The 24,823-nt window shown below is 45.5% G+C and overlaps 1 protein-coding gene across 3 annotated transcripts in view; it reads left to right on the top strand.

The window, feature by feature from the left end:
- LOC144128633 (cell adhesion molecule Dscam1-like) overlaps window positions 1–24,823 on the top strand; it is a 292,609-nt gene that overhangs the window by 195,511 nt on the left and 72,275 nt on the right. For all 3 annotated transcript variants that reach the window (XR_013313811.1, XR_013313810.1, XM_077662174.1), the window contains 3 exons: window positions 10,841–10,987; window positions 12,457–12,577; window positions 23,189–23,364. Coding sequence is in view for 1 of the 3 variants with exons in the window: in XM_077662174.1 (XP_077518300.1) it covers window positions 10,841–10,987; window positions 12,457–12,577; window positions 23,189–23,364 (444 nt within the window). In the remaining 2 variants the exon portion in view is untranslated. The remainder of the gene's footprint in view (window positions 1–10,840; window positions 10,988–12,456; window positions 12,578–23,188; window positions 23,365–24,823) is intronic.

The raw sequence follows: 24,823 nt of genomic DNA on the forward strand, positions 1-24,823 counted from the left end.
TTAAAGTGACTGCCGAACCGCCTCGGGGCGACACGCGTCTTGGCCGACACGGTCGCCGTAACTGCTTCTCGAAGAGCAAAACATATATTCCGTGGACCCGCGCGTCCATTTGCATGCATAAGAGATATGGTCGCTGCTGCTGCTGGGTGGCTTCGTTGCTGGGTTACCAATTTGAAACTCGCACTAGAGTTTAGTTGTTTGCTGTGCCTTCTTGATTTTTTTTTTGCCTCCTGTTCGCTTTCTTTCGGTCCCCTGCGCGCACCGTGGTGGCCTAGCCCTTGCCGGTGCTCAGAGGCGCGAAACATCTTCGCATGCTACGGGCATTCACCAGGTGTCGCTTTAGTTGGTTTTGGGAACGCCGCTGGGTGAAAGACATTAGCAGGAAGCAACCATTAACTTTTGCTGTTTTTCTTCCACAACCTACACAGCCTAATGTCGAACCCAGCGGTAAGTCTCGAGTCTGGATTTGTTTATTCTGTCCGTTAGTGTAAATGACAAAAGCCAACAGCCACTGAAACCAAGAAGCATAGGGGAGGACTATTTTTTAATTTGTAGTTTTTCATTAATGGGAGATTAATCAAAGCAGCATAAAAAACAACTACATGCCGCCGCTAGGATCCGAACCCGCGACCTCGAGTTTAGCGTCCTTGCCTCTACCAACTGAGCTACGGCGACGGCTGTCCAATTTGCTGCTTTAGGGGTACTTATGTGTGGTGTCAGCTAACCTTGAGACTGTCCACCACCGCCACCCTCGTCCATAGCAGCGGACATTGCACGTCCTGTATTACCGCGAGTGCCACGTAGGAACGTGACCGAACGATGAGGGCGGAACCCGTGCGAGAACTAAACTCTTATGCTACCTATCGCATCAAGGCTTCCAGACTCGACGCCCTCGTTAATCTATTAACAATACAACTGAAGCGAAAAGAGGCTCTCGTTATGGCATAATTGACGGAAACCAACAGCCACCGAAACTAAGGAGCCAAAGGGATTTGCTTTGTTTATTATTTCGTAGTTTTTCATCGATAGTAGATTAATAAAAGCAGAAGGAAAACAACCACATGCCGCTCGTAGGATCCGAACCAACAACCTCCGAGTTTCGAGTCGGTGCTCTACCAACTGGTCTATCGTTGGTCTACCAACTTAGCCGTCGCCGTAGCTCAGTTGGTAGAGCACCGGACGCGAAATTCAGAGGTCGTGGATTCGGATCCCACCGGTGACATGCGGTTGTTTTTCTTCTGTTTTTAATAATGTCCCATCAATGAAAACCTAGAAATTAATAAACAAAAGACATTTCTTTGGCTCCTTAGTTTCGATGGCTGTTGGCTTCCGTCATTTATATCATATCAAGCACCTCGTTTCTCTTCATCTGTCCGCTAGAATGCAATATAAAGTGTAAAGGTGTCTAACTGAGGTGCTCTACCGAGATACGTAAGGACGTGATTACATAGCAGCATCCTTGTGTTGTGGTCTTGAGAGCAAGTAACCTGCAGCTTGTTTTGTTATGCCATCGTTTAGTTTGCATGCCAAAGGCAAGTTTTCGAAGTGCTATGCATTACAGTAACAAATCCGATAACGCGCCATTACAGTACAGAGAAGGAAAGGCGTCAGCAGTTCTTCCGCATTTTTAGACGTTTGTCCATTCATCTACATCGACACGCCTAGCAACCAGAAAGGCGTCTATGTGATCCCTGACATCCCGTGCTATTAAATACCTTCGCTACCTTAGATTCCGGAAGTACACCTTGGGACACCACAAATTCTCATGGCTAGCGGTTTGTTCTGTTCGCGTGTTCCTCTCGCAGCCGAAATTTTCACGGTGGTTCCTTGTGTTCAATGCTCAATTTAGCCTGCCTTACTTGTGACTCTGCGTTACTTTCGTCAGATAAGCTTGTCATTGAGTACTTTTATGTCGATCTTGTTCTTTTTTTAATTCCTGGTGGAAACTTTGAAATGTCTAACAAAAGATTGCAGTTTCGTTTGTCCAGCGATTCCAGTTTTTGGCCCCTTGGAAGAGCCAGTCCTCGCTCTTCAAGTTCCGACTAATGGTGTCGTGAGGTAGTTCGAAGCATGGAAGATAGCTGCTATCTGGTTTTCTATACGTGATGTCATTGGGCTCTATGTAGCTCATCTGTTGCTACACCCCTATGTGTATGGTAACTGCTTAACCCTCTAACCTCCAGACCCGCGCTTCGCTAATCTTGGGACGTTGTACCAATATGGGCAATGACAGTCGCATTTGTCGAGTCCGATGCTGTTTTTCGTTCACTGCCAAAGTCAAGGTAAGCGCTTTGGTCGGGTTCTGTTTTTCTTTTCATCCCTAGAAACCGTCACAAACCAAACTGTGTTTGGCCTTAACACGCATATCTTGGCGACGGTGATTTAAAAATGGCAGCACGTTTCCGTAATGCCGGTGGCGATGATGCTTCTTGGAAACGAGTTTTTTCTTGCAGCATTTCGGATAGGATAGCGGCGGCGAAGAATTCTTTGAATATGTCTTTGAGAATGAAGCTGACGTGGGTGTTGAATCCTATTGGTGCTCCGACGACAACTAGAGTGACGAAAACGGCCACCACGGGCTAGGTAGTGTTTGTACGTGGTGACCTGATTGGCGCTAATACGGAGCAGCGTCCAGGTATCCGATGTTTCTTTGCGGTGCATCTGTTCAAATAAAGAAATGCTGTCCATTTCAAAGCCAGTTAAATCATGCCTTCCTCATGCGCTGAAGAAAAGGATCTCTACAAACAGCATTTTGTTGCGTGTTCGTTAATAGCAAAAAGAAACCCATCAAATAATTTATTTTTCGAATCAGAAGGACGATGAAAAATATGAAATTTTTTTAAAAATATATAGAAAATAGCGCTTTCATTTTCAGAAATGCCATGTTTTTTTTTTAATGTTTAATAAGCCAAATGGACGCATCGAAGTGCCTACACCGCAAATGGCACCTTATCACCTCGCATTAAATTAATCATCATGCATTATGCAACGCTTTCCCGCTGTTTGTATTAGGTCAGCTGATGCTTATCACAAACTTGCTACTCTCTCACAGGGTTGCGTAAGTTATAGTTCGAAGCAAGACCCAGGAATCTGCCACTCTGGTTTTTAAACTCGGAGTTAGTCTGAAGGCTCCAGGTGCGGGGACGACAAAAAAATGGCACCATTCACGAGCAGTTCTTAAGCTTGCTAAGTCAGTCGCACACGGACGCCTGCAAGGAAGCTAATGCAGCTAATGAACCCTGTTCCTAAACCACTTCAAAACTATTTAATAATAATTAATAATTATTATTAAATGGCTTTGCAGTGGGTTAGGAATAGGGTTCAATGGCTGCATTAACTTCCGCGCAGACGTCCATTTACGTTAGCTGTTTTCATACTCCTCAATGATGAATAATATCCTTAGACGTGATCCCGCGCATGTCATTGCCCGACAAGAGAAATGACATTTCAGCGGGCGGATTCTTTTACGTCATTCACGTGCAGCGCAGCGTTACCATTGCTTTTATTAACACCCAGGAAGCCAGGTGCGTACAGCCACTTTCCCGTTAGAACACGACACCGAGACCCGTATTATGCTCCGCTGGTGCCTCGCAAACATCCCAGCGCACCGAACAGAGTGTCTGGGCTAACAAACAGACTGCGGGTCGCCCCGTTGTCGCACAAATCTGGGCGACGAGACCCTCAGAAAGTTAGCAAAGCCCGTTTCCTTCCTACTCGAGTTACACCTCGTCCAGGAGCGCCGCCGCTTCCTTCACCGGAGGCTCGGTGTTGAGACATCTATCGCGCTCAAAGAACGGCTGGTATACGCGGGCAGACGCATGTTTCCCGCACTTTTTTCTTTTTACCTTTTTCGAGCAAACCGAGGAATGATCTGGCTTGCGCCAGAGAAAACTTTCTCGCCTGCAGGGCATCGCATTTCCCGAGAGCGAAGCTTTGAAACCGGAAGCACGCTGTGAGCCGCCGGGACCCGTTTGCTAGGCGTGTCGTGGAGTGCGCCGTTTTTGAAAGGCCGGAGGCGGTGTTCGTGGCTTTTCCCCGTACTAATTGGGAACGCCGAACATAAAGTTGCCAGAGTGAACAAGCCGCGCAGGAAGAGAGAATGCGCGTTGGCCAAATTTATTGTTTGTTGGATTGTTTTAGGTTACCCCAGTCGCGTCGAATCAGCGAGCGAGATGGCGCGAAAGCGACGCGTAGTGAAGTTTCCCGTCTCTTTCCATCCAGTACTCAACCCTCTCCTCCCTCTGGGCTTGGTGGGGTGACACGCTAACAACCGCTTTAATTAAACAGTCGGCGGCAAGCGTTGTCGAGTTCCCGCGCTCGGTTCACTCAGCGTTCTTACGGAGTTCTTTCTCGTTTGGGTTTATGGAAGTGTTCATCGCGTCGTTGTTGTTGTTCACACAGGCACACGCGGAGATACGTTGCGTTCATAGATGAGCGCAGGTTTCGGTTATTTCAGTACGACTTCCTGCTGCGCTTGTGCAGAAGTTGGTGTTTCCGTAGTTCTAATGTTGTATAGACCTTTTCACACTTGCCTCTTAGGGCACAGCCATATTTCCCCTGAGCTGCTCGAGCAATGTTCTGATTGGCTGAGTTTATACAGGCATCTCGCGCGCATGAGCAGCACAGTCCAACACGAACGCGCTCTCAGTCGACCTATTTACAGTGACAATTTCTTTATCACGAAGATCTTGACGTAAATTCATATTTTTACTATTGAGGACAGAACTGCCCAGGACGCGGCTCCAATGGCAGGAGTAGGGAAAACTGCGTCGCAGCGCTATCTAGTGATGATTCACCTGGTTCAAGATCAAAAATAAGCGCATGCGCGTCCTAGCTTGCCTACAAGCGTGCACTGGCTGTCGCCTTGACGCGAGTTGCTTTTTTCCCACGAATCTTCCGCGAGATGCCGCCATGAAGGCATCGGTTGAAAGCGTCTGCTGCGGTGGTGACAAGGCCGCTTTCGCGTTTCCTCTACGGCCGCTTATTCTGCTACCCGGGCGCCAAAGAGTGAAATGAATGTGCATGGGGCTACCACACGCAACCGCTAACAATAACGCTGCCAATAACGCCGTATGTGTCTTGCGTTTAAGACTGGATTGAAAGCAAATCACGCTATTAGCCAATGCCCACATAGCGGCACCTCGCGGAATGTTCCTGGGCGCGAAGCAACTAGCGCGAACGAGCCAGCGAGTACAGGGTTGCACCCAAGCTAGGGCACAAGCTTTATCTCGAATCAGGTGAAACTTCGCTAGATGGCGAAGCGATGCAGTCTGACTTGCTCCGGCCGTCGGAGCCACGTTCTGGGCACTTATGTCCGCGAGAGTACATATATTGCATTAATGTGTTCTCAGTTTCGCTTATACATTAATGACCGGAGGACCGATGGAGCGTTAAAAAGTTTGAATTGATTGTTACTTGCAGCAAAAGATATCTGTGCTTTAAACTTTTATTTAATATAAAGGCAATTGGAGCAAATTATTTCGAAACTCTAATCACGATAGACACCACTGTTCTGGTAAGTTTAAGAAGAACGCTAAAATAATCGTCACTTTTTGTATGCATATAATACATTTACGGCTTTACGTGCCTTTTCCTTGTCAGACTAACATGCCATAATGAGCTAAGCTCTATCGTTGTTCTAAAAATAGAACGAAAGTATTATCCGGCACAGATTGGCACCGGTCATTATATTTCTCTGTTTGTAAATCAGAAGATATTTTTTTCCTTTTCTTTTCGCGTTGGCGCATGTTTCGAAAAAAAAATAAAGTAGGAACAACTGTATATTCTAAAGCGCTTAAACAGATTTTCCGATTTTTCTTTCATAGCCTAAGGCGCTTTGGGACGTTAAATCGCATAAAATCAAGATTTTCCGATTTGTTTCTTCTGACTTATCAGTCCCGTCAAGATCATGCGTATCTCAGTGAGAGCACACATTCAACACATCAACCTTATGCGCATGCAACAAGCAGATTTCCCTCAGTCGCACTACTGCGGCCAGCAAAGCGCGATAGAGCAGAGGCTCACTTCTGGCCGAGGTGGAAACAGCCGCGCGCCAGTAGTCATAGCAACAGACATGGAGCGCAAGGTTATCGCGGAGCTGACACTGGTGTGTGCCGCGCCCACTCCCGTCAGCGCAAATCGCTCATCCAGTGCACAATCAACGCCATCTACTGCAGCCTTTGTGAGAAGTATAGGCAGTAAGGGGTTTTCATCGCCAGCGCTTCAAATCTCTTAAAGGTATATGCAACGTTTGTTTTCGCCGTCTGAAAGCTAAGACTTGCACGGATGCCACAAAAATCCCCCTACACGGCTTAGAAACAAACCGATTGCGCTCATTACTTTCAGGGCTGTGCATTGCTCACTATGTATGATGCACAATTTTCACACACCTGTCGACGTTGGTTACAATTTTTTTTCTTGGCGGGGGCGGTGACACGCTGGCCGAACGGCACCGGCATGATGCCGGCACGCGTCTGAAACCACTACGGAATATTGACGGGGCAACGGTCACGTGCCACCTTACGTCCGAAAAGTACTAATGTGCGCCGGCTGGTCTTCAAAGCGGTTGATAGCTTAACGTGCACAACCACATGAAATTACCGTCTGCCTTAGAGTTCGAATTATCGACGCTAGACTGCGACACATTAGCGGAGCGAGAGAGGTATTCTTCTATCGACCTGGCTGGCGGACCAGGCCTGCGCTGTAGCTGCTCCAGCAGTAACATTGGACTAGGGGCCCCACCAGCAAGGCGATCCTCCGACTTGATCCCCAAAAGGGCGAGTAAGGCTTTTCGATCAGTCATTCAATCTATCGACCTAAACCTACAGTCTGCATTCAAGCCTACCTTCAGGTAATGCGGTTTTCTCGACTGATGATCCCTATTTTACTTCTGGAAAACTCTATTACAGACACTGATGCTTTGGTTTACAAAAGAAATTTGAGTTAAAGTTATAAATAAGGCAAGTAAACCAAACCACCTACGCAAATATAAGGTATTTATGACGTCAAAACTAAGCTCTATTCTGGAACCACTCTTAGTGGTAGTTTCGGATAAGCCATGAACGACATTGCAGGTTTAGTGTGAGCACAAAATTTGGGGGGGGGGGGGGGGGGGGGAAAGCTGCTTAGATCAAGGAAAAGAACGCATGCGTTATAGCTATCACAATCAGCTGTCCGGCCCGGGGCAAACAAACCACTCGTATTTGCCATTGGAAGTATTCGTCGTAATCCTAAGACGAATACAGTTCAACCCTTATAGAGTTTTGTTCACGTCAAAGTTAACTCCCGTGCGATGAGGAATGAAACAAAATCATAAAAGGGACCTGCAACATGATATGACGTTTCTGAATTTGCCTTACAGCGTCTCCGTTTAGCCAAGTTACAGCCACACTTATTTATTTTGGCAACGTAAAAGTTAAACTGCAGCGGTTGAGGTAATCTTTTTTGCTCTAGGAGGACAAACTTGTGATCCTTGCATTAAAAAAAAGAACTTTTGCATCCCGAGAAAGCTATTTCGCCACAAAAAGAAGGAGCTTTGGCACTCCGAAAATTCCCATAAAAAATGTGCTTACCGGACAGAGCTGGTCATTGAAATTTGTGTTATTCATTGGCATCAAAGAACAGAAACAGAGCCTGTTTCGACTGGGTCTTTTGCAGCAGGCAGCTGGAGGCAAAATCGCCAAAGGAGCAGGCGGTCAAAAGTCGTGACAAACAGTTCTGGGATCAGAGCTCAGATCAATATACGGCTCTATTCTACCAGTGCCGCTGTACCCACAAACAGCGTAATGCCCTTTTCGTATTAGCTTCACTGAGCCAATCTATGTCTGACGCGTTTCTTTTATCGGAAGACACGAAAGTCAGCCGTGCAGAAGCCCGGCTTGTTCCTTCCGACGACAAGCTCTATTGGATGGAAGAGAAAGGAGAGAAAAAAATATTAAAGATAGGGGAGGCCTCACGCGTCTTTCCTTTCGTGTCGTTTCGATCTGGTGATCTACAAGCACGTTCCCGCCCCAGAGGCACGGCAGACAGACATTGATCACGGAGGCCTTCTTTTTTTCGTGCTCGCGTGATTAATGGCACACCATGATCAGCGCGTTCGAATAAATCACCGGCCCATTAGCGCGTCAAGCTCCGAGCTGTACACGCGAGGGCCCATGCCGCTTTGCTGTCGTCGTCATCCGGCAACTGGCCTCCGAGATTAGTGTTCTCAAAGCGCGGAGGGGAATTTCCGCAAAAGCGCGCGCAACACATTATTCCCTATTTGAGGCGGTCCTTGCTCTTTTTTTCCCCTTCTGTTTCCCGGTCGATCCCCGCCCACGACGTCGCGATCTCGGGCCATCGGACCGCAGCTTTTGCCGCCGAATTAAGACAAAGCGCTTTGTAGCTCGGGCCTCGGCTGCTAGCCGGCTGACATTCGCCTGTCCAGGGGCCGCGTCGTCCCTCGGCCTTGTAGGAACACGGTGGGAAGGACGCGTTTCCAAACGGAAAAACTGTTCGCCTCCGACTGTAATTCATTACTGCAATGTCATCGTTATCTCGCTTCTCTAGTGGAGATTTTTTCTTTCTCCAAGCTCCCCTGGCTCCCCCGGTGACGAAATCGCATCTCGGAGTATGTTTCGCAGGCTTCTGGGATTAATGTCTCGTCACCGCGTTCGTGAGTGTAATTGTACAATTCAGCAAATTTAAACTAAGTGACGCCGTCTATTCGGGCAGTGATGACCAATTTACTGCTAGCCATCGTAACTATAACTGCAAGTATAACTGTACAATTGTGCAATTTTAATTTCCGCAGTCTAGTAGGGCAAGATGGGTATGAGGTAAGTATAAGACATGAGGGATGAGATAGGAATGAGACAAGTTAAGTAGGAGCTATTTTTCGGAGATAACAGCATCATAGGCAAACCATTCTACTCTCAAAGAGCTCTATAGAGCACACTAAGACATTGAAGAGTCCCATTCATAAAGAAACGCTGGGAGTTGCAGTAGTTCTTCTTTCTTCCATAAACACTTTTCTTTTCCTCCTCTCTATATTGTGCAGCTCAGTCCAGCAACTACAGAAGGTAATAATTTAGAACATACGGAAACAAAAATTTCCCGCTTATATCGTCTTCGTCAGAAAGGGTAACCATGAAATGCAGTGCCGGAAAGGGGACGCGCCTTCTACGGCGCCTCATGGATGGTATAGATCAAGTATATCTTTGCTTAAGGCGAGTTGGTTGTGTACCGATGGGAGCATTTGCAGGCGCTGCATGGTTACTTAAGTTGAGACAAAAAACAGGGGAGGCAACACAGTGAAGCGCATGGTGGTAGCCGCTCACAGATGTCGACCAGGGGCTTTGGCTGCTGAACATCTCCCCCCCCCCCTCCCCCTCCGACGCTTTCTTCCGCTTTTGTTTTTTGACCTAGGGAGCTCACATGGTGTCCCTGGATGCTTCCAAGGGTTTAGATGCCTCCGGGATTAGACGCGCTTCTCAACTGTAAGCGCGCTCTGCTTGAAGATTGGTAAAATTGGTTTTGGTGAAAGAAAATGGCGCAGTATATGTCTCACATCTCGGCGGACACCTGAGCCGTGCCGTAAGGGAAGGGATAAAGGAGGGAGTGAAAGAAGAAAGGAAGAAAAAGGCTTCCCTCGCCGCATTTGGTGCTTGACACGTGACTACATTCAGCCGCTTCTATATTTGGTACTACGAAACCCTCTCAGCGTCCTTTCTGATTTACTGTTTGATGCACCATAGCACTCGCCTGCTCTTCATCGTCCTCAGCGCCATGTTAGGCCGGCTTGGCTGCCTTTTTATCTTTATGCCCGCGACTTAAAGCTGAGACTGGTGATACATTCGATGCTTTCTGCCTTTTGATTCAATCGTCTCCACTGCTCAGCCACTACTAAGGCTACTAAGTTTAAAAGATTTCGAAGCGCAGAATGAATGAATGAATGAATGAATGAATGAATGAATGAATGAATGAATGAATGAATGAATGAATGAAAGGGGACGTAGACGACAAATGAGCGCACGTCCCGTGAGAGGCTACCATTTCGAAAACGCTGTGCGATAGGCTGACTGGTCTCAGACACTGATAATCAGAGCTGCTGTTCTTGCTCTGGCGCTGGTCCGAATAGATGCATGCAGATGTCAAAATACCTGCTCTTAAAAGTGCCGCGAACAGATGCAGCAAGCCGTGCTACCATTTCCTTCATGCTCGAATCACAAGTACCACAGGTGGAGTGTCGACCGTGGCCATGAGCGGTATGTGCCGACTTGTGAAAGCAACACTAAATCTTTACACGAAAGAACAAAGTTACTTCAATTTACAGCAGACAACGCTGAAGATAGAGCTGCAGTCCAAGGTCCAGAGTATGGAGGCGTGCACCAGATGCACCAGGTGCACACAACAGTTCAACGCGGAACATTGTTCCGCATAAGAAGTACTTTTTGGCAAACTCTTTAGTAATGGGCATGTGCCATTTTTTGGCGTTGTGTTCTCACTCTCCTCAGTTGCGTGATTTGTTCTTAGTGCTAGTATCAAATGAATTTTACAAAAACCAAAGTTCAGTGGTATTTTTTTTTTTTTTTGCTTTCGATGAGGCCTGTGTCAGTACTAGGCCTTCTTCATCACAGTTTATATGTTAGTGCTCGGTTGCCTCTCGATGCCGTTTTGCTTAATCACACCTCCAGTGGCAAACGTAAGCGTAAACCGAAAGTAGCACGGTGAAAACCAGTTGCTTTAGAGCGTTATGCATTTGTTGCGCATATTAGACGCTCTCTTTGTATTACCACCTTGTTATTTTCCAATACGTTTCGGAAAAATGAATGAGTCCTTTAGATGCGCTCCGTTTTTACAGGCCGATACAGCGTCCTGCCCTCAGGGGAGCTCTATGTGAGGCACACTGAATCAGGGGACCGCCTGCGGAGCTACCGTTGCAAAACCAGACACAAGCTGACCAACGAAGTAGTTACCAGCGCCTCCTCCGGCAGGCTCATAATTCAAGGTAAGTGCAACGAAAGCTCTGTAACAGCGGAATCCTTATTACTACGCATTAATTATGATGCCGTCAACTTCACCCATCTAGGACGACGCACTGGCGTTACGTCCAAAAACACGTTTTCGTAGAAGAACAAAAAAGAGTCTGATGCCTTCATTCAATCGCAATCCTATGTTGCCAGCCGGAGATCATTTTCATGTAGCATCGACACACGAGTGGATTTCACCTCTGCGGGCTCCGCTCCAAGCCCCGTTGCCCCAACTTCCCCTGCCTATAGGCTGCCTCTACCTCTGTCCCGTCGGCATCAAATCTCCCCACTTTCCCAACCTCCCTCGACTTTCCCGGAATTCCTGACTGGCGTTGCCAGTATGGGACGACCGACTAGCTATGGGCATCCCGGAGGATGAAAATTCGACCACGAAAAACTGTTCCTCCTCTTCCATCGACCACTATCCATGTGTTTCATTTGCTGCTGCTGAAATCACCGTAGACTCGCAGCTTCTACCATGAAACTCAGTCAGTCGACAGTGCGTATTCCGCGTTCGAGAATTTGGCGAAGGATCTGTGGCTCCAGTTGTTCATTTGTGTTCAAGGTACGCGTAAGAACAGAATGTCATTTCAAAATGCGTCCTAAAATTTTGCATAAAAGCGGCTCTCTTTCGTAAATATGTTCGGAAGATAGAAAGACGCTATGGGCATTCTACCGGATGTTGCTACATTTGAGGGACTCCCAGCAGGAGGCGACGGTTACTGACAGAATATATTTAACCGCCTTTTACGCGGCTGAGCATTTCGCAATGTTTATTTACTTAGCACTTGTTGCTTCATTTCCCCGTTAGCTGCGCTTTTTGTATGCTATGAATGCATACGCATAGCGCATTGTGATATTCCCTGCAAGTTGAATGCCCTCTGCTTATATATGGCATGAACGTGAGTACATGTGCATCAGTGAGTCTGCATGTGTACGAATTTTTGCACAAGGAAGGATTTCCACATATTGCCATTTTCGCAGGTATTTGCTTTTTAGCTTACACACTTCATTATTCTAAGGCCTTTGTGCACAAATATATGAATGTGCGACGATTCCTGTGTGTTTTCATTTCCAAGCGACTCTGTGTAATTTTTATCCTATGCCTCTGTTTCCGTTTCTGCCTTTCGTTTTTATTCCACTGTGCAAGGAGGAAGCGGTGTCACTTAAACGTTCACAATTATCCTCATTATTGATTGAGTAATATGTGTAACTTCCTCCGATCTATTAGCCTCAGAGTCCTGTGCTCACTTGTGTGTTCACGACTTCTTCACGCTTCTAAAAATGGATATGCCGGAACATAGAAAATGGTGTTTCCAACATAAAAGGCTGGACATACCTGTTTTTCCTCTTTGGAACATCAAACCAGGAAAGAAAGTTAATGCATATCATATAGCTGCGTTTTCTTCTTTGCTCCTCCTCAAATCATTTTGCTTCGGTGCTCCAGAACCGCAAGGAGCTGCGTCACCCAAGATCACCGACAGCCACCCTTTCGTCCACGCCGTCGAAGGGCAGGACGCCGTGGAACTGGCGTGTTCAGCCCAGGGCTATCCCATTCCAACTTACCGGTGAGCTGTCTCTTCACAAATCGTGACGAACTCCACCGTGCGTCAAGCTAACGCATATGAACGTGTGGTAGGCGGCGCTGTGTCCCAGCAGTATCTAACAGCCCATTTCCTTGAAAGCACACTTCAAGGGCATGCAATTGGAATCAAGCTCTTGTTTTCGCTACTAATTCGCTGTTACATCTGTTCATCTGCGTTTAAAAAAAACTTGGATTTTTGAAACACAAGCTCAAAGGAGCACCCAGTCACGTTAAGCTATTAGCCTATAACTCTCTTATTCGGCCCTAACTTGAGTATGCGGCTATAGTGTGAGACCCGTACACCAAAAAAGATATAGCAAACATAGAAAACGTGCAAAGGTGGGCTGTGCGCTTCATTTACAATAAATTCAAGAGAACTGATTCCCCATCTGCTTTAATGACCTCCAACGAAATCAAAATTCTTTATATAAGACGGAAAATTGCTCGATTAAGGTTTCTTCATTCACTCATCCAGGGAAAGTTTAGAATTTCTTCTTCACCTTATGTTACACCTTCAACTACACGAAAAACCCGTCACCAACATACCCATGCCCTAACACCATATTTTGCGAAAACAAACTTGTTTAAATACTCATACTTTCCGCGCACAATAAGCGATTGGAATGCACTGCCTGAACAGATTGTCTCAAGTGACAGTTTTGAAAGAAATCTTAGCAATGAATTTTGATGTGCAGATTTTTGTGCACTGTATTTCCTTTGCCTTGTTTCGCTCATTTGTGTCATGTGTCAAACCTTTTGTCTATGTAATAACTTTATGGCGCTTGTAAATATGCCTTATTATCTGCCCTTCCTGCTCGGACAACATGAGGTCTGCAGTATTATGTAAATAAAAAAAATAAAACACGATCACACCAAAAATAGCCGGACTTACTTTGGTGTCCTGCACGAGGCAGTAACGATTCAATCGTCCCACCTTCCTCTCCATTCTATGTACTTTGCAAATCGACCACAGATTCATTTGCCCTTGTTCGTCACTCTCATTGTAACCAACAATGGAACAGCTGCCTCATGTTATCATGGCACGTCAAGCAAACGCCACCGACAATACCGGTTACTACGCCTTGATCCGCTCAACCCTGGCAACATCCCGGCAGCATTTACACAATGGACGTGAGCAGCCATGCTACTAAGATGACATGAAAACTAAGCTTCTAGTTTACACCATAATCAGCGCTACTCAGTGTTCTTTTTCTACCATCGAAAACACGCAGTGAGCTTCCTCAAGCCTATATGCGCTCAGGATGAAAAAAAAAAAGCACTGCTATGCTTCCCTGCTTAGCGCATAAATTTCTAGCGAAAGCTGGTTTTGCTGCGCACTGTGCAGCCTTGCATTTTTTTGTCTCCATAGCGCAGAGAGGCTACCGTCAACATGTGCGTTACACTGTGCTAAGCACATTCAGCACAATAACGGAGGTAATTTTTCGCCAATTATTTCCTTTATCTATTGGTTCCAGACACTGGGCTTCTTTTCTATAAAGCTCCGCACATTTTTCGTAGCTAACCTTGCTCTTCTTACAAAGCTAGGCTGTGAAGCACTGAACAACAGAGCTTAAATATCGCTTCTTTCAGCTTCTCAGGAAATATTTATGAAGAAAAAGTTTGCTGCAGTCTCCGCACTTCTATCTGAAATCACTGCTATTTAGTGCGCTAGCAGTAAGGCTTCCAATCTCGAAAGATCCTGCTGTCTAAGTGTCTGAAGCAATCTAGACCTGCAAAAATAAAATAAATATTGTCGTGACTGGGCCTATAGCCACTTATTTAGCAGTGTGCCATCGCCGAAACCTTTCTTTATTGCATAGAATAAAGGAACGCATATTCAGATTTTCCTTTAGCCTATCTCCGCAACTGATCACGCCTCGTGTTTAACTGCCACCGTACATTGAACGTTGTCGTCTTAGTCTACTTCCACCCGAGCGCAATGAATCCAAGGCGCGCCGCTGTCGCATTGCCCTCTTAAGTTGCGTTAAGCGCTCCCAAAAATTCATTTGTGCTACCACTGTAGCTACTAGTCATCAATTTCATCGATCTTTACCTGAACCTGATCTTGGAACCCTAGACTCGAACCGAAAGCGAAACGAAACGCGACGTGCTGGCGTACATACTTCGCATTTGGCGAAGTAAGCTAAATCGGCCTTAATTTTTTATGGTTTCTTAGTGACCGCGTAATGAGCGAGCGCCCATGCCAGTTGCTGACGATATCCGTTCTGTTTTTTTTTATCAAAGGATCCGACAGTTACGTCGATGCCTTGCGTTCGGTTTTCTCGAGCGATACAACGCTTTGCGAGAGCGGATTTACATTAAAGTGCAACCCCGTATTAAACTATCTCACACCCACTACTCTATCCCACAATTTCCGTCTTCATTAAAAAGGGTGAAAAAATAAACGAGAAGAAAGTAATTGCTCATTAGCCTACACCCAAACGCCGCCATTGGCTGCAAAGGAAAGCTGAGCAGCTTTTACGAAAACTGCATACTTGCAGCAAAAAAATCCAGTTTAAGGAAAAAAAAATTTTGTCGTCTAGAAAATTCCTCCACATCCTATAGAGATTTTCTTCGTAGACGCATCGCTATGCTTGGATGAATGCCGCTGAGTCGTAATAATAACAATAATGATACCTTTATTACCACTAACGAAAGAAAGAAGTATTTAGGCCTGCCAAAGCTATTGGTGCCTTGAGCGCCAGGAACTAGCAGGCAGCAAAATCAAACGAGGTACATGTGCACACAAGAAATGAGTGAACTCGTGTTTAGTGCACGAGAAAAATATTAAAATTTGTATAGTGTCAATAAAGAAAATTTCTCAATCACCATGACAAAAAGGAACACAGAAACAGCAACAAGTCTTAATAAAATGCACCAAAGGTCAACAGACAAATGCGCATGCCTGTCAGGTTGTCGACCAGGAACACAAGCTGTGCAGGTAACGAAAACGTAATTCTTAAGATAAACCTCTGCAAACCAGGACGCCGGAGCAGTCTGTTTAAATTGTATTTCGTTTTTAGGTTGTCCCCGAATATAGTTCCATTTCTTGCAGAACTTCGCGGCCCCCAGAAAGTCTTTGGGCCTTAAGCGACGGGTGGACATCTTTTATTTCAGATCTTATAATATCTTCGGTTTCCCCCGGACAAATTCTACCAGAAGTAAATGACGCGAATCGGAAGAAAAAAAAAAGAAACCGTTCGTTCAAACTTTAGCGATATGAGAGTGTGACAGCAGGGACGCTGCGCACCTCAGAAACATTAGTAGGTTTCAGAAAAACGTGCACATTTTACACAGTGTACCAGCGGCAGTGTCTCAAATAAAGAGCTTACGTCAAGATTTGTAGACATAGCTTAAGACATATCCAAAAGATGCACATAAGTAATATGACAGAAAAAAACAAGCAACCAATCTATGTTTCGTTCTATCCGACGTACTTAGCTTCTTCAAAACTAAACATGTTGACAGATTTGCCTGGCTGGTTGGGTATGAAGACAGAATAAACTGCACATCTACAACCAAAAAACTTTAGTTTTAACCCAACGTTACGAAGCCGACTCGGCTCCATCATCAGGGGGGACTGAGGGCAGTAGGAATAATCAGAGAATGTGGAACACAACTGCACCAATCCGGGTCAACTCTTATAGAGAGGTCTAATATACTTTGTGAGCAGTAACTACGGCCATATTTTCATTTAGGAAACGATCGTTTTCATTCAGCTGCCCTCGTCGCGTTTTTGTTTGCAAGGTCCAAACGTTTCCAGCTTAATTCAGAATGCACTGCACGAGCAGCATGCTGCATGCAATCAAATGGTGCGAGCAAATACTGCAAACTAATGCTGCCAACTTGTGCTCCCAGATAACGCTATAAGTTAATTCTGAAAGCTATTTCTGCAAGTCAATTCTGCAAGCAAATTCTGCGAGCCAATGTGGAATCTAACGAGCAGCTTCTGGTGCTCACGAGCAATATTAACTTCGTACTTTTATAGAGGCGCACCTCACTCAACAGAGCGTCGTATTTTGAAATGAGAAAATCAATGTGCATTCTTTCACCGGCAAGCGGTGCGGGTGCCTTTCATTGCTTGTACATGGAGCACTATAGACAAGAATACGCCTATATTGTAAAAGGACTAAGCTGTCCTCTATCGCATAAAAGAGAGTGCTCTCTTTTATAAAAGAGAGTGCACTGGAGGACAGTTTACTCCATTTATACTCCTGTCGGTTTGCACTGCGCCCAGGGATGAAAAGTCTTTATGTGACCAACGCGTTAATTCCAGGCATCAGTAACACTGCGAAAAACTTGCTCACGGAAGATTGTCGCTGCGTACAAGAAATCAGCGCTCTTTTTCATGACGAGGCTTAAGGCAGCCTGCATTTATCTATCAATAACTTGTCAGCAATTGAACCCTTCAAAGGTAATTTATGCACCCCACAGGAGAATGCGCCCGCTCGTCTTCTGTTCACTGACAGTTTCCCTCTGGCAAGATTGAGAAGACGCTTGCGAAAACTGAATGGGCACAGTTTCCGCATTTAACACACTCTAAGGGTGGATAGAAAGATTTCGCGCGCGCACAGTATTCTCTCAAATTTGAATGATAATAGTGCTTCAAATAATCAAAGAACAAAATGCCCAGAACTCATGCTCAGCTTGGGCAGTAAGCGAATTAATTTTTTTTCCCCGCACTGAAACTTCGCCACGTGCGTGTTACAGGAAAGTGCGTACGAGGAACTGACCAAGAATCCCTGCAGTGCATTAAGAAAAACTCCCTCTCTCCTCTGCTCTCCTCCGCCCCTGAGCTAAAAAAATGAAGAAAACTGAGGGAGGGGTCATTCATTGCAACGTTATTAAACTGAGCTTAAGTTGGCCTTCGAACTCCCGAAGGTCCCCTCCGCGTGCAGAATGATCAGTCTTTTCCTCGGATATTTCTTGTTTTCTTTGTTTTCACACTTTTCATTCGACTAAATGTGCACGAAGAAGCTCTGCTATGGGGGTCTACGAAGAGAGAATCAGAAAAGCGTCTCGCGCCAAGAAAAGACCCACTGAAGCGCACTCACACGGACGCTTTATTCCCGCGCGCTATCAACTTCAGCACTGCCGGTGCCCAGACGAGAGTTCATTTCATTGCGAGTGAAATCCGCTGAGATGAAAGAGGGCGCAAATAAAACGGGAAGAGATCGGGACGGCGAACAGGCGAGAGCACTTATAAAGGAAAGTTTCTAGGAAGCTCCCTACGCAAGTGTTGAACGAGTTGAAACGACGAAGAAAGGTGATTGGTCGTCAGAAAAAAAAAATTCATTAAAGCGTTCAAGGAAGAAATTTTAACGGATCGGCCCTATGAACATACGTTTTTGGGAAAGCCGAAGAAAGGAATAAAATTAGACACGCACTTCTTTATTATTTTATTATTATAGCAGCTGGGAACCATGCCTACGATATTCCGCGCGATCTCACTTGCACCCACTCGGGGTTTTTGAACTGCACGCTTCCAATTAGCAGTCTGCAATAATTCTGTAGTTTAACAGGTATTTAAATGGAATTCTTGAATTTCAGTTTTTTTCAAAGATTACAGTTTTCGCAGTTTAGGTTAATAATTTTCGACGATAACATTCAAGAAACATAATTTCTGCCAGTAGTAACGCATTCTGAAAATTTGTAGCAGCCAGGCTTGTCAAGACATATTTTAGTCGCATGTACATGATTCCAAGTGACACAAACATTTCGTTCTTGGTTCCTGGCAAAATGGTTATATTATCGCGTGCTTTTCAATAGACCAAAGACTATAACGTCAACTCAGAGGACTGGCTCTTTTGTCGTTTGTGCTCAACCTTGCACTGTTTGTTGATTCCCCGGGATATGTTCTCATTAACCTCGTTTAGGCTTTGGCTTCTTTATCGGTAAGTTCGCCATGCCCACAAAGCCTCCAGAAAAAAAAAAGAAAGGATCATAGCGGATACAACATTGAAGCTGTTCACGGTAGCTCAGAACAGAGCACGCGCGCAGCCTAACGACGCGAAGCGCACCTTCGATTAATTATTCTCTACTCCAGGAGCGAGGAGACGGGCCTTCTAACGAGCCCTCTCGTCCCCTGGTATTCCTTTATATCCGCCCTCCTTCCACGTTACTGAGTGCGTAATGAAGGGACATAAAGTAAGAAAGTATAAGAAAGGGAACCTAACTAAAGGAAGAAGCATGTCGTCAAGAAATCCAAATACGAATAAAGAACACAAATAGGAGAAAGAAGTTTCCGAGAAATAGAGGATATAAAGGAAAAACATAGAACGTGCGCGAAGCGTGTCCGCGCGCACCGGGGAGGGTAGGTCTGACTGCGTGATTTATGGAGAAGCATGCAGAAAGGCGCCGCGCTCGCCAGTGGACGTGTGAGGAATATCTATATTGGACGCTGGCCCGCGGCACGGCCGGAGTGGGGAAGATATCAGGGGTTAGGGAACCGAAGGGAGAGTGAAATGGGGAAATTTTGGGAGAGTGAGTCCGCTCAGGAGTCAAGAGGAAGGGTAAAGAAAGGGCGAAGTGCGATATGGGGAGGTGCAGGGAAGGAAAGCTGCAGGTTCGGCCAGTTTCAATTTATCACCCAACCCGGCGTCGACACCGCAGACGGCCTAGGGGTTGTTATGCCCCGGGCATTCGCGGCGGCGGTGACCCCTCTTTCCAATTTCCTTTCAATCGCGGCGCGTGAGGCGGCTGCGTCGAGAGGTCATTCTCGACGCTGAGCCGCGCTGACCACTTCAAAGGGGGCCGAAAAAGCTTTGTGACGTTGTCGTTTGTTACGCCTTCTTCTTTCTGCCGCTTTGTGGTTCATAAAATTTCTTGTTTAGCGCTGTGCACCGAGACACTTTGTTTTGTTCTTTTCTTCATTTTGCTCGTAACTGAGGCCGGCCGCTTAAATTCGAATCGGAAGCGTTCCTCGAGAAGCGGAGAGGAGCAGGATATGAGCGTGATGGGACAAAGGTGTTCTTTGCGCTGGCGATGCGCTGGAATTCGTCGAGGAGAGGCAAACAGCAGCACGATGGGGCTGCCGCATGACATGCACGTCTTTTTTCCAGGATATCTCTAGCGCATTTTTTTTCTTCTCAGGGCCACATCCGGAATGAATTTAGGAGCACACGGTGCTACACAATATTAGGTACAGCTCAAAAGTTCAATACTTGTCTTTTTTCATCATGCAACTGTTAGAACTCTTGTCATCTGGCGGTTATTTATTCATACTGTGTGCATTGCATACAGGGATATAATGTCAGCAACATTTATACTCCACACTGTTATGGGCAAAAAGTTTGCAACATGTTGGCTGGGGGAAAAAAATCTACTCGCTCAGGAAAGGCAGTTCATATAAAAGCCAGGAAGAATGAGCGAACATGCATGCTCCATCCGCTGAAAAAAATTCCAGCTGACTGAATAGGAAGGCACAGCGGAAATACGTTTTTCCGCAGACCCGTATGCGTAAACCTTTGTTCATCATCATGCATCAATACCATGAATATGTTGGTGTGCCCTACCGTAAGCAGGGTTCCGCGTGCTTTTGGTGTTGTTCCTCTGCGTTTAACTGCTTGCTTTGCATTTCTCCATATCGACGTGAGTTGCCACGAGGATATCAGTTGCTTCAAGTTTGTGTCTGGTGAGAACAAGCAATAATATGTTTGAACAATAACCGACGGAACAGCCTTGGCCACGAAAGCTTGGAAACCAGCCCGAAACTGCAAAAAAGGAGATCGAACACATGGCTAGATCTTTGTATTCAACAAAATATTAAGCAGTACTTACCCGACTGCTGAAATGTGGAAGTAAATTGAGCGCATGTCTACATATTGGCATGCATATTTTGGATTGGAAATAATTATTAGTAGAAAATCTTGCAAGCTATAAAGTTGCGGTCTCAGACTCAACGCCTGTTAAGGCAATTTCCCAAGCAAGCCAAAATTTAGCAATAAATTGGCTACATTTGTGTGAGTTTTTTTAGAAAATTGCTAGCCAGCTAACTTCGAGCGAAATATATTAACTTCGCCTGTTTGCTTTTACATGTATGTGGGTGTTCTGTGCAATCACTAAACCCCCAGCATAAACCGGAACGAAATGTATTATGACCTTGACTTATCTCATGTTGTTAAGAAAATGCAATAGTTTGGTTTTTTTTTTGTTGCTTACCTCCTTTTGGTAATGAAACCATTACTGCACGTTCAAGTCAGTGATTTGATCGTATACGCCAAAACGACACAAGGGTGATCTGTTTCTTCCCCAATTCACAAAAGTATCTTGTCTTTATAGCGTCCATACTTTTACGTCAGGCCGTTAGACGAGTTTGCTGTTGGTAGCACTCAGTCCGTTCGTATCTGCTTCTTTTACCCAAGCAGCTGCTTGCCGAGTGAAATGGAAGCCGAGGGGCCAATAAAATAGTAGCGATCATCAGGGCTGATTCCTGTCTCATCTAACTCGTTCTTCTTGTATGTTTTCTTAGCTCTCTGATTCTTTACACCGTCACCAAAGACCCCTGTTCTTATGCAGCGTGAAAGGTCATCTCTGAGGTCACATTTAATGTGTCCTTCAATGCATATAATGTAGTTTTTTACACAAAAACATTCTTGAGATCGGTGAGGAAGGGAGTGACCTTGCCCAAAGGAAAAAAAAAAGACGCATGTCTTTCGGGCATGATCGCAGCTAATATTCTCTCGACGTTCAGTCGAGCGCTGAAGGTAGCATCTAAGCAGTGGCATCAGTAAAACGTTGAAAATCAGCAGGTAAGCTGCTAGCGATCATTAAAATGTCCGGACGAAGGATTCGGCGTGGTGTTCATGCCAAGTGTTATGCATAAGAGGCGGTTGAACAAAATGGCCAAAGCTGTGCCCCCCGCTCACCCCCCCCTCTTCACCGCCATACACCTTTAATGAGGTCGCCCTTATTTAGCCGCGCACCTTCCTTCCCAAGGTGGCTAGCACTCCCCGCCCCCTGTATCGAAAAAATAAACATTCTGGCTGAGCCATTGTTCGTATCGATTAAATTTTCTGATAAGGAATAAACCTCACTGAAATTTCGAAGCCGGGACACTGTCGATTCGTGAACAATAAATTTGCATGTGCACTTTTGCGAGCTTCCTAAAAGCATATCACAAAAAACGGATTAGCGGGGTGGGCGGCGAGAGGGCAGGACAGGTTCTGAAGAGCCGTGGAGAACCTGCTGTGATTTCGAATGCGCCTTATTTTCGTAAACATTTTCACCAAACACATCAGTGTCCAGCTTTCCAGGGGAGCACGGAACTACCAGTGGAAAACATGCAACAGTGATGCAAATTTGTCTTTTGTGGCAGTATACATCGGATGTCAAAGTGAGCGAGTTAAGAGCAATCCACTTTTTACCAGCTCTGAGCATACCAAGATGGGGCGAAGAAAAAAATAGGAGGCGTGTGTTCTTGAAGTATAGCATTTTTGTGTGATATTTGATCTCAGGTATCCTCCGGTTTTATTGAACTAAACGTTGCACTTGGGGCATCCTGAAAGGAAATCCAACCTCATTGCAATAAACAGAAAAGACTCTTCTCAACAGCTAGCTTTTCAAAGGCATGGCCGGTACACATGTCACTCTTCGGGGTTTTGTTCGATATTGCTCAAGTCAATCGGCCTCGTTTCTGCATCCTTCGGGTCTCTGATAAGTGGAACACAGCCTCAAACAATCCATTAAATCCGCAACTGGGTATGTGCTGCCGAGTTTATGGCAAAGTAGCTTCTTGTCCTCGATAAAGAAATGATGTTAGGATCCCATTAATTTTCCGAGAGAGCGCGCAAGCTGTGCGTTAATTTTGATGAATCAGGGAACTGTATAAAGTTTTCGGGAAACTTTTTACGCACTTTCGACACATGACCCAGTTTTTATTTTTCTTTCGGCAGTTTTGTTTCGCACCGTAAAGCTTTGGAACAAGCAAAAGTGCGCCAGAGATTAGTTACCCTGAAGTACATTGTCGGCGAGCCTGCAAAAAGAAACAAAGTGTGTTTCTGGCTGATACGAAATATACTCAAAACTACATTTACTTACATTTTCATGGTCTTTTCAAACACAGACGCACGAAAAACGTATTAAGCACATGCAATCAGTGAACTATCACTTAGAGGAATGTTCGAGTATGCTTGATAAAATTCGTTGCCTTTCCAAGTTTCATTTATGGTCTCAAGTTTGATTTAGGGAGGGGTTTGGGTGCATGCAGTCATGCACTGCAGTCACGTGGTTTCAATGCACTGACTACCAATACGCCCCTGCTCCCCCGCACTTGGCCATATCTAAGTGATGCTGACATGATTAGCATTCCGAGTGTGCCTATTTGTGTATCTTGGTTTTATGGTGTTTAACGTCCTAGAGCGACTCAGGCTATGAGGGACGCTGTGATGGAGGGCTCCGGATAAATTTGGTGTCCTGTAACATGTGCTGAAACCGCACAGTACACGGGATTCTAGTATTTTGTCTCCATAGAAATGCAGCAGCCGCGGCCGGGATCGAACCCGCATCTTTCGGATCAGCAGCCGACCACCTTAACCTCTGAGCCACCTCTGTGGTCTGTGGGTATGAATCTTTATACAATTCCTGTATTACCCAGCTGGTATCGTGAACTCGGTGGGCGGTTGCTGGACCTTGCCCGCGACCTGAGGGCGACACAGACCGAAGGCTCCCTCATGCTGTCCGCGCCCATCGTCAGAGACAGCGGCAAGTACTTCTGTGTCGTCAACAACAGCGTGGGCGAAGAACAAGTGCGGACCACTCTTTCCGTTACGGGTGAGTTGGGAGCCCCTTAGACAAAGCTACCCCCCTCCCTTGAACTTAATTAAACATGCAGCAAAGATTCAACTAGGTTCTGTTCTTGTTAAAGATAAACTACAGCAAAGACGAAACACCGAAAAGGGAGGAGCACACAGACAAGGACGATGCTAGACGATTCACTGCAAGAAATGTGAAAAAATGCATCACACTAACAAGCCCAGCCGGCCTTCATAATGTGCAGGTACTGGAAAAAAAATAATGCAGACAAGCTGATTCGAGAGTTTAGAAGACTGGGCCATGATGTATTCTGGTGATCCATATGTCAGCACGCCATCCGTAGCCCTATTGTAGAAGTAAGTAAATTTCCTGTTGTGAAGATTTCGTCAGATAAAGAAATGGAAATGAATTGAAGAAAGTGTGACAATCTAAGAATCTAGCGTATAAGTAAGCGGGCGTTCCAAAAAAAAAATTCAGGTGTCAGTGCAGCATCCTTCTTGTGTGTGTGTGTGTGTGTGTGTGTCCCTTCGTTGTCGTTTTTTTCTTCTCTGCTGCAGTTTGTCATTAATATTATATCAACTAGGTCAGAAATCCAGCTTGATATCATTTCTTGTTGAATATGTATAGGCTTTGCGGAGTTAAAAAGTATTATGAGGGGTGTATGGCTCTCTGGCTACGTTACGCAGCTTTCTGGTCTACTTTCATCTTTGATTTAATTTGCATTTGAAATTCGGAGTTGTCTGCTGATGATCACGATGATAATTAGAGAGGGTTCACGCTGTTAGGACGAGTATTTTTATATTTTCTTTTTTGTAGCTTTTTTACCTGCATTAATTGCTTAGGACGATGCTCAAAACCTTTCCTCCGTCTCTTTCTCATCTCTCCATGTCAGCCTGCTTTTCGACTTGCAGCGACTAGTACTTAACGCACTCCTGTCTTGAGATTAGGACAAACGTGAAATATAGACGAGTGTCGCAGTTGTTTAACGGTTGGCCCTTCAACAGAGCAACATAAAATTTATTTTGGATTCTGGCTGGGATTCCCATTCATTCATATTATTATTGCTTGCACTAATTTTGCGTCGCCGCATTGTGAACACCCACGGTAGAGAACGCGGGAGCCTCGTCAGATATTACCTATTCAACTAGTAAGCGTGTTCCTTTTTTTAGTAAGCGTGTTCCATGTTACGCTCATTAGCGTAACACGCAACTACGCATGAGAGAGCATGCTTTTGCTTGCTTGAAAAGTCTAATAATTTGCGATATACTGCAATGTGCAAGGGCGTATCTTGAGCTGAAGGCGCAACAGAGACATGAGACGTATGCAGCCCATGAGCTCGGTGCAACTGAAAGCAGCCTTCTGCTATTCAACTGGAAAAATACACATAATTTAGAATAGAAGCACTTATACTAATGATTGCAGCTCGCTCCGAAACAGAAGTCCTCGCTTAGGATGCAACTTTTTTTTGTACCCCATG

The sequence above is a fragment of the Amblyomma americanum genome, chromosome 4 (assembly GCF_052857255.1).
Source record: "Amblyomma americanum isolate KBUSLIRL-KWMA chromosome 4, ASM5285725v1, whole genome shotgun sequence".
Taxonomy (NCBI): Eukaryota; Metazoa; Arthropoda; class Arachnida; order Ixodida; family Ixodidae; genus Amblyomma; species Amblyomma americanum.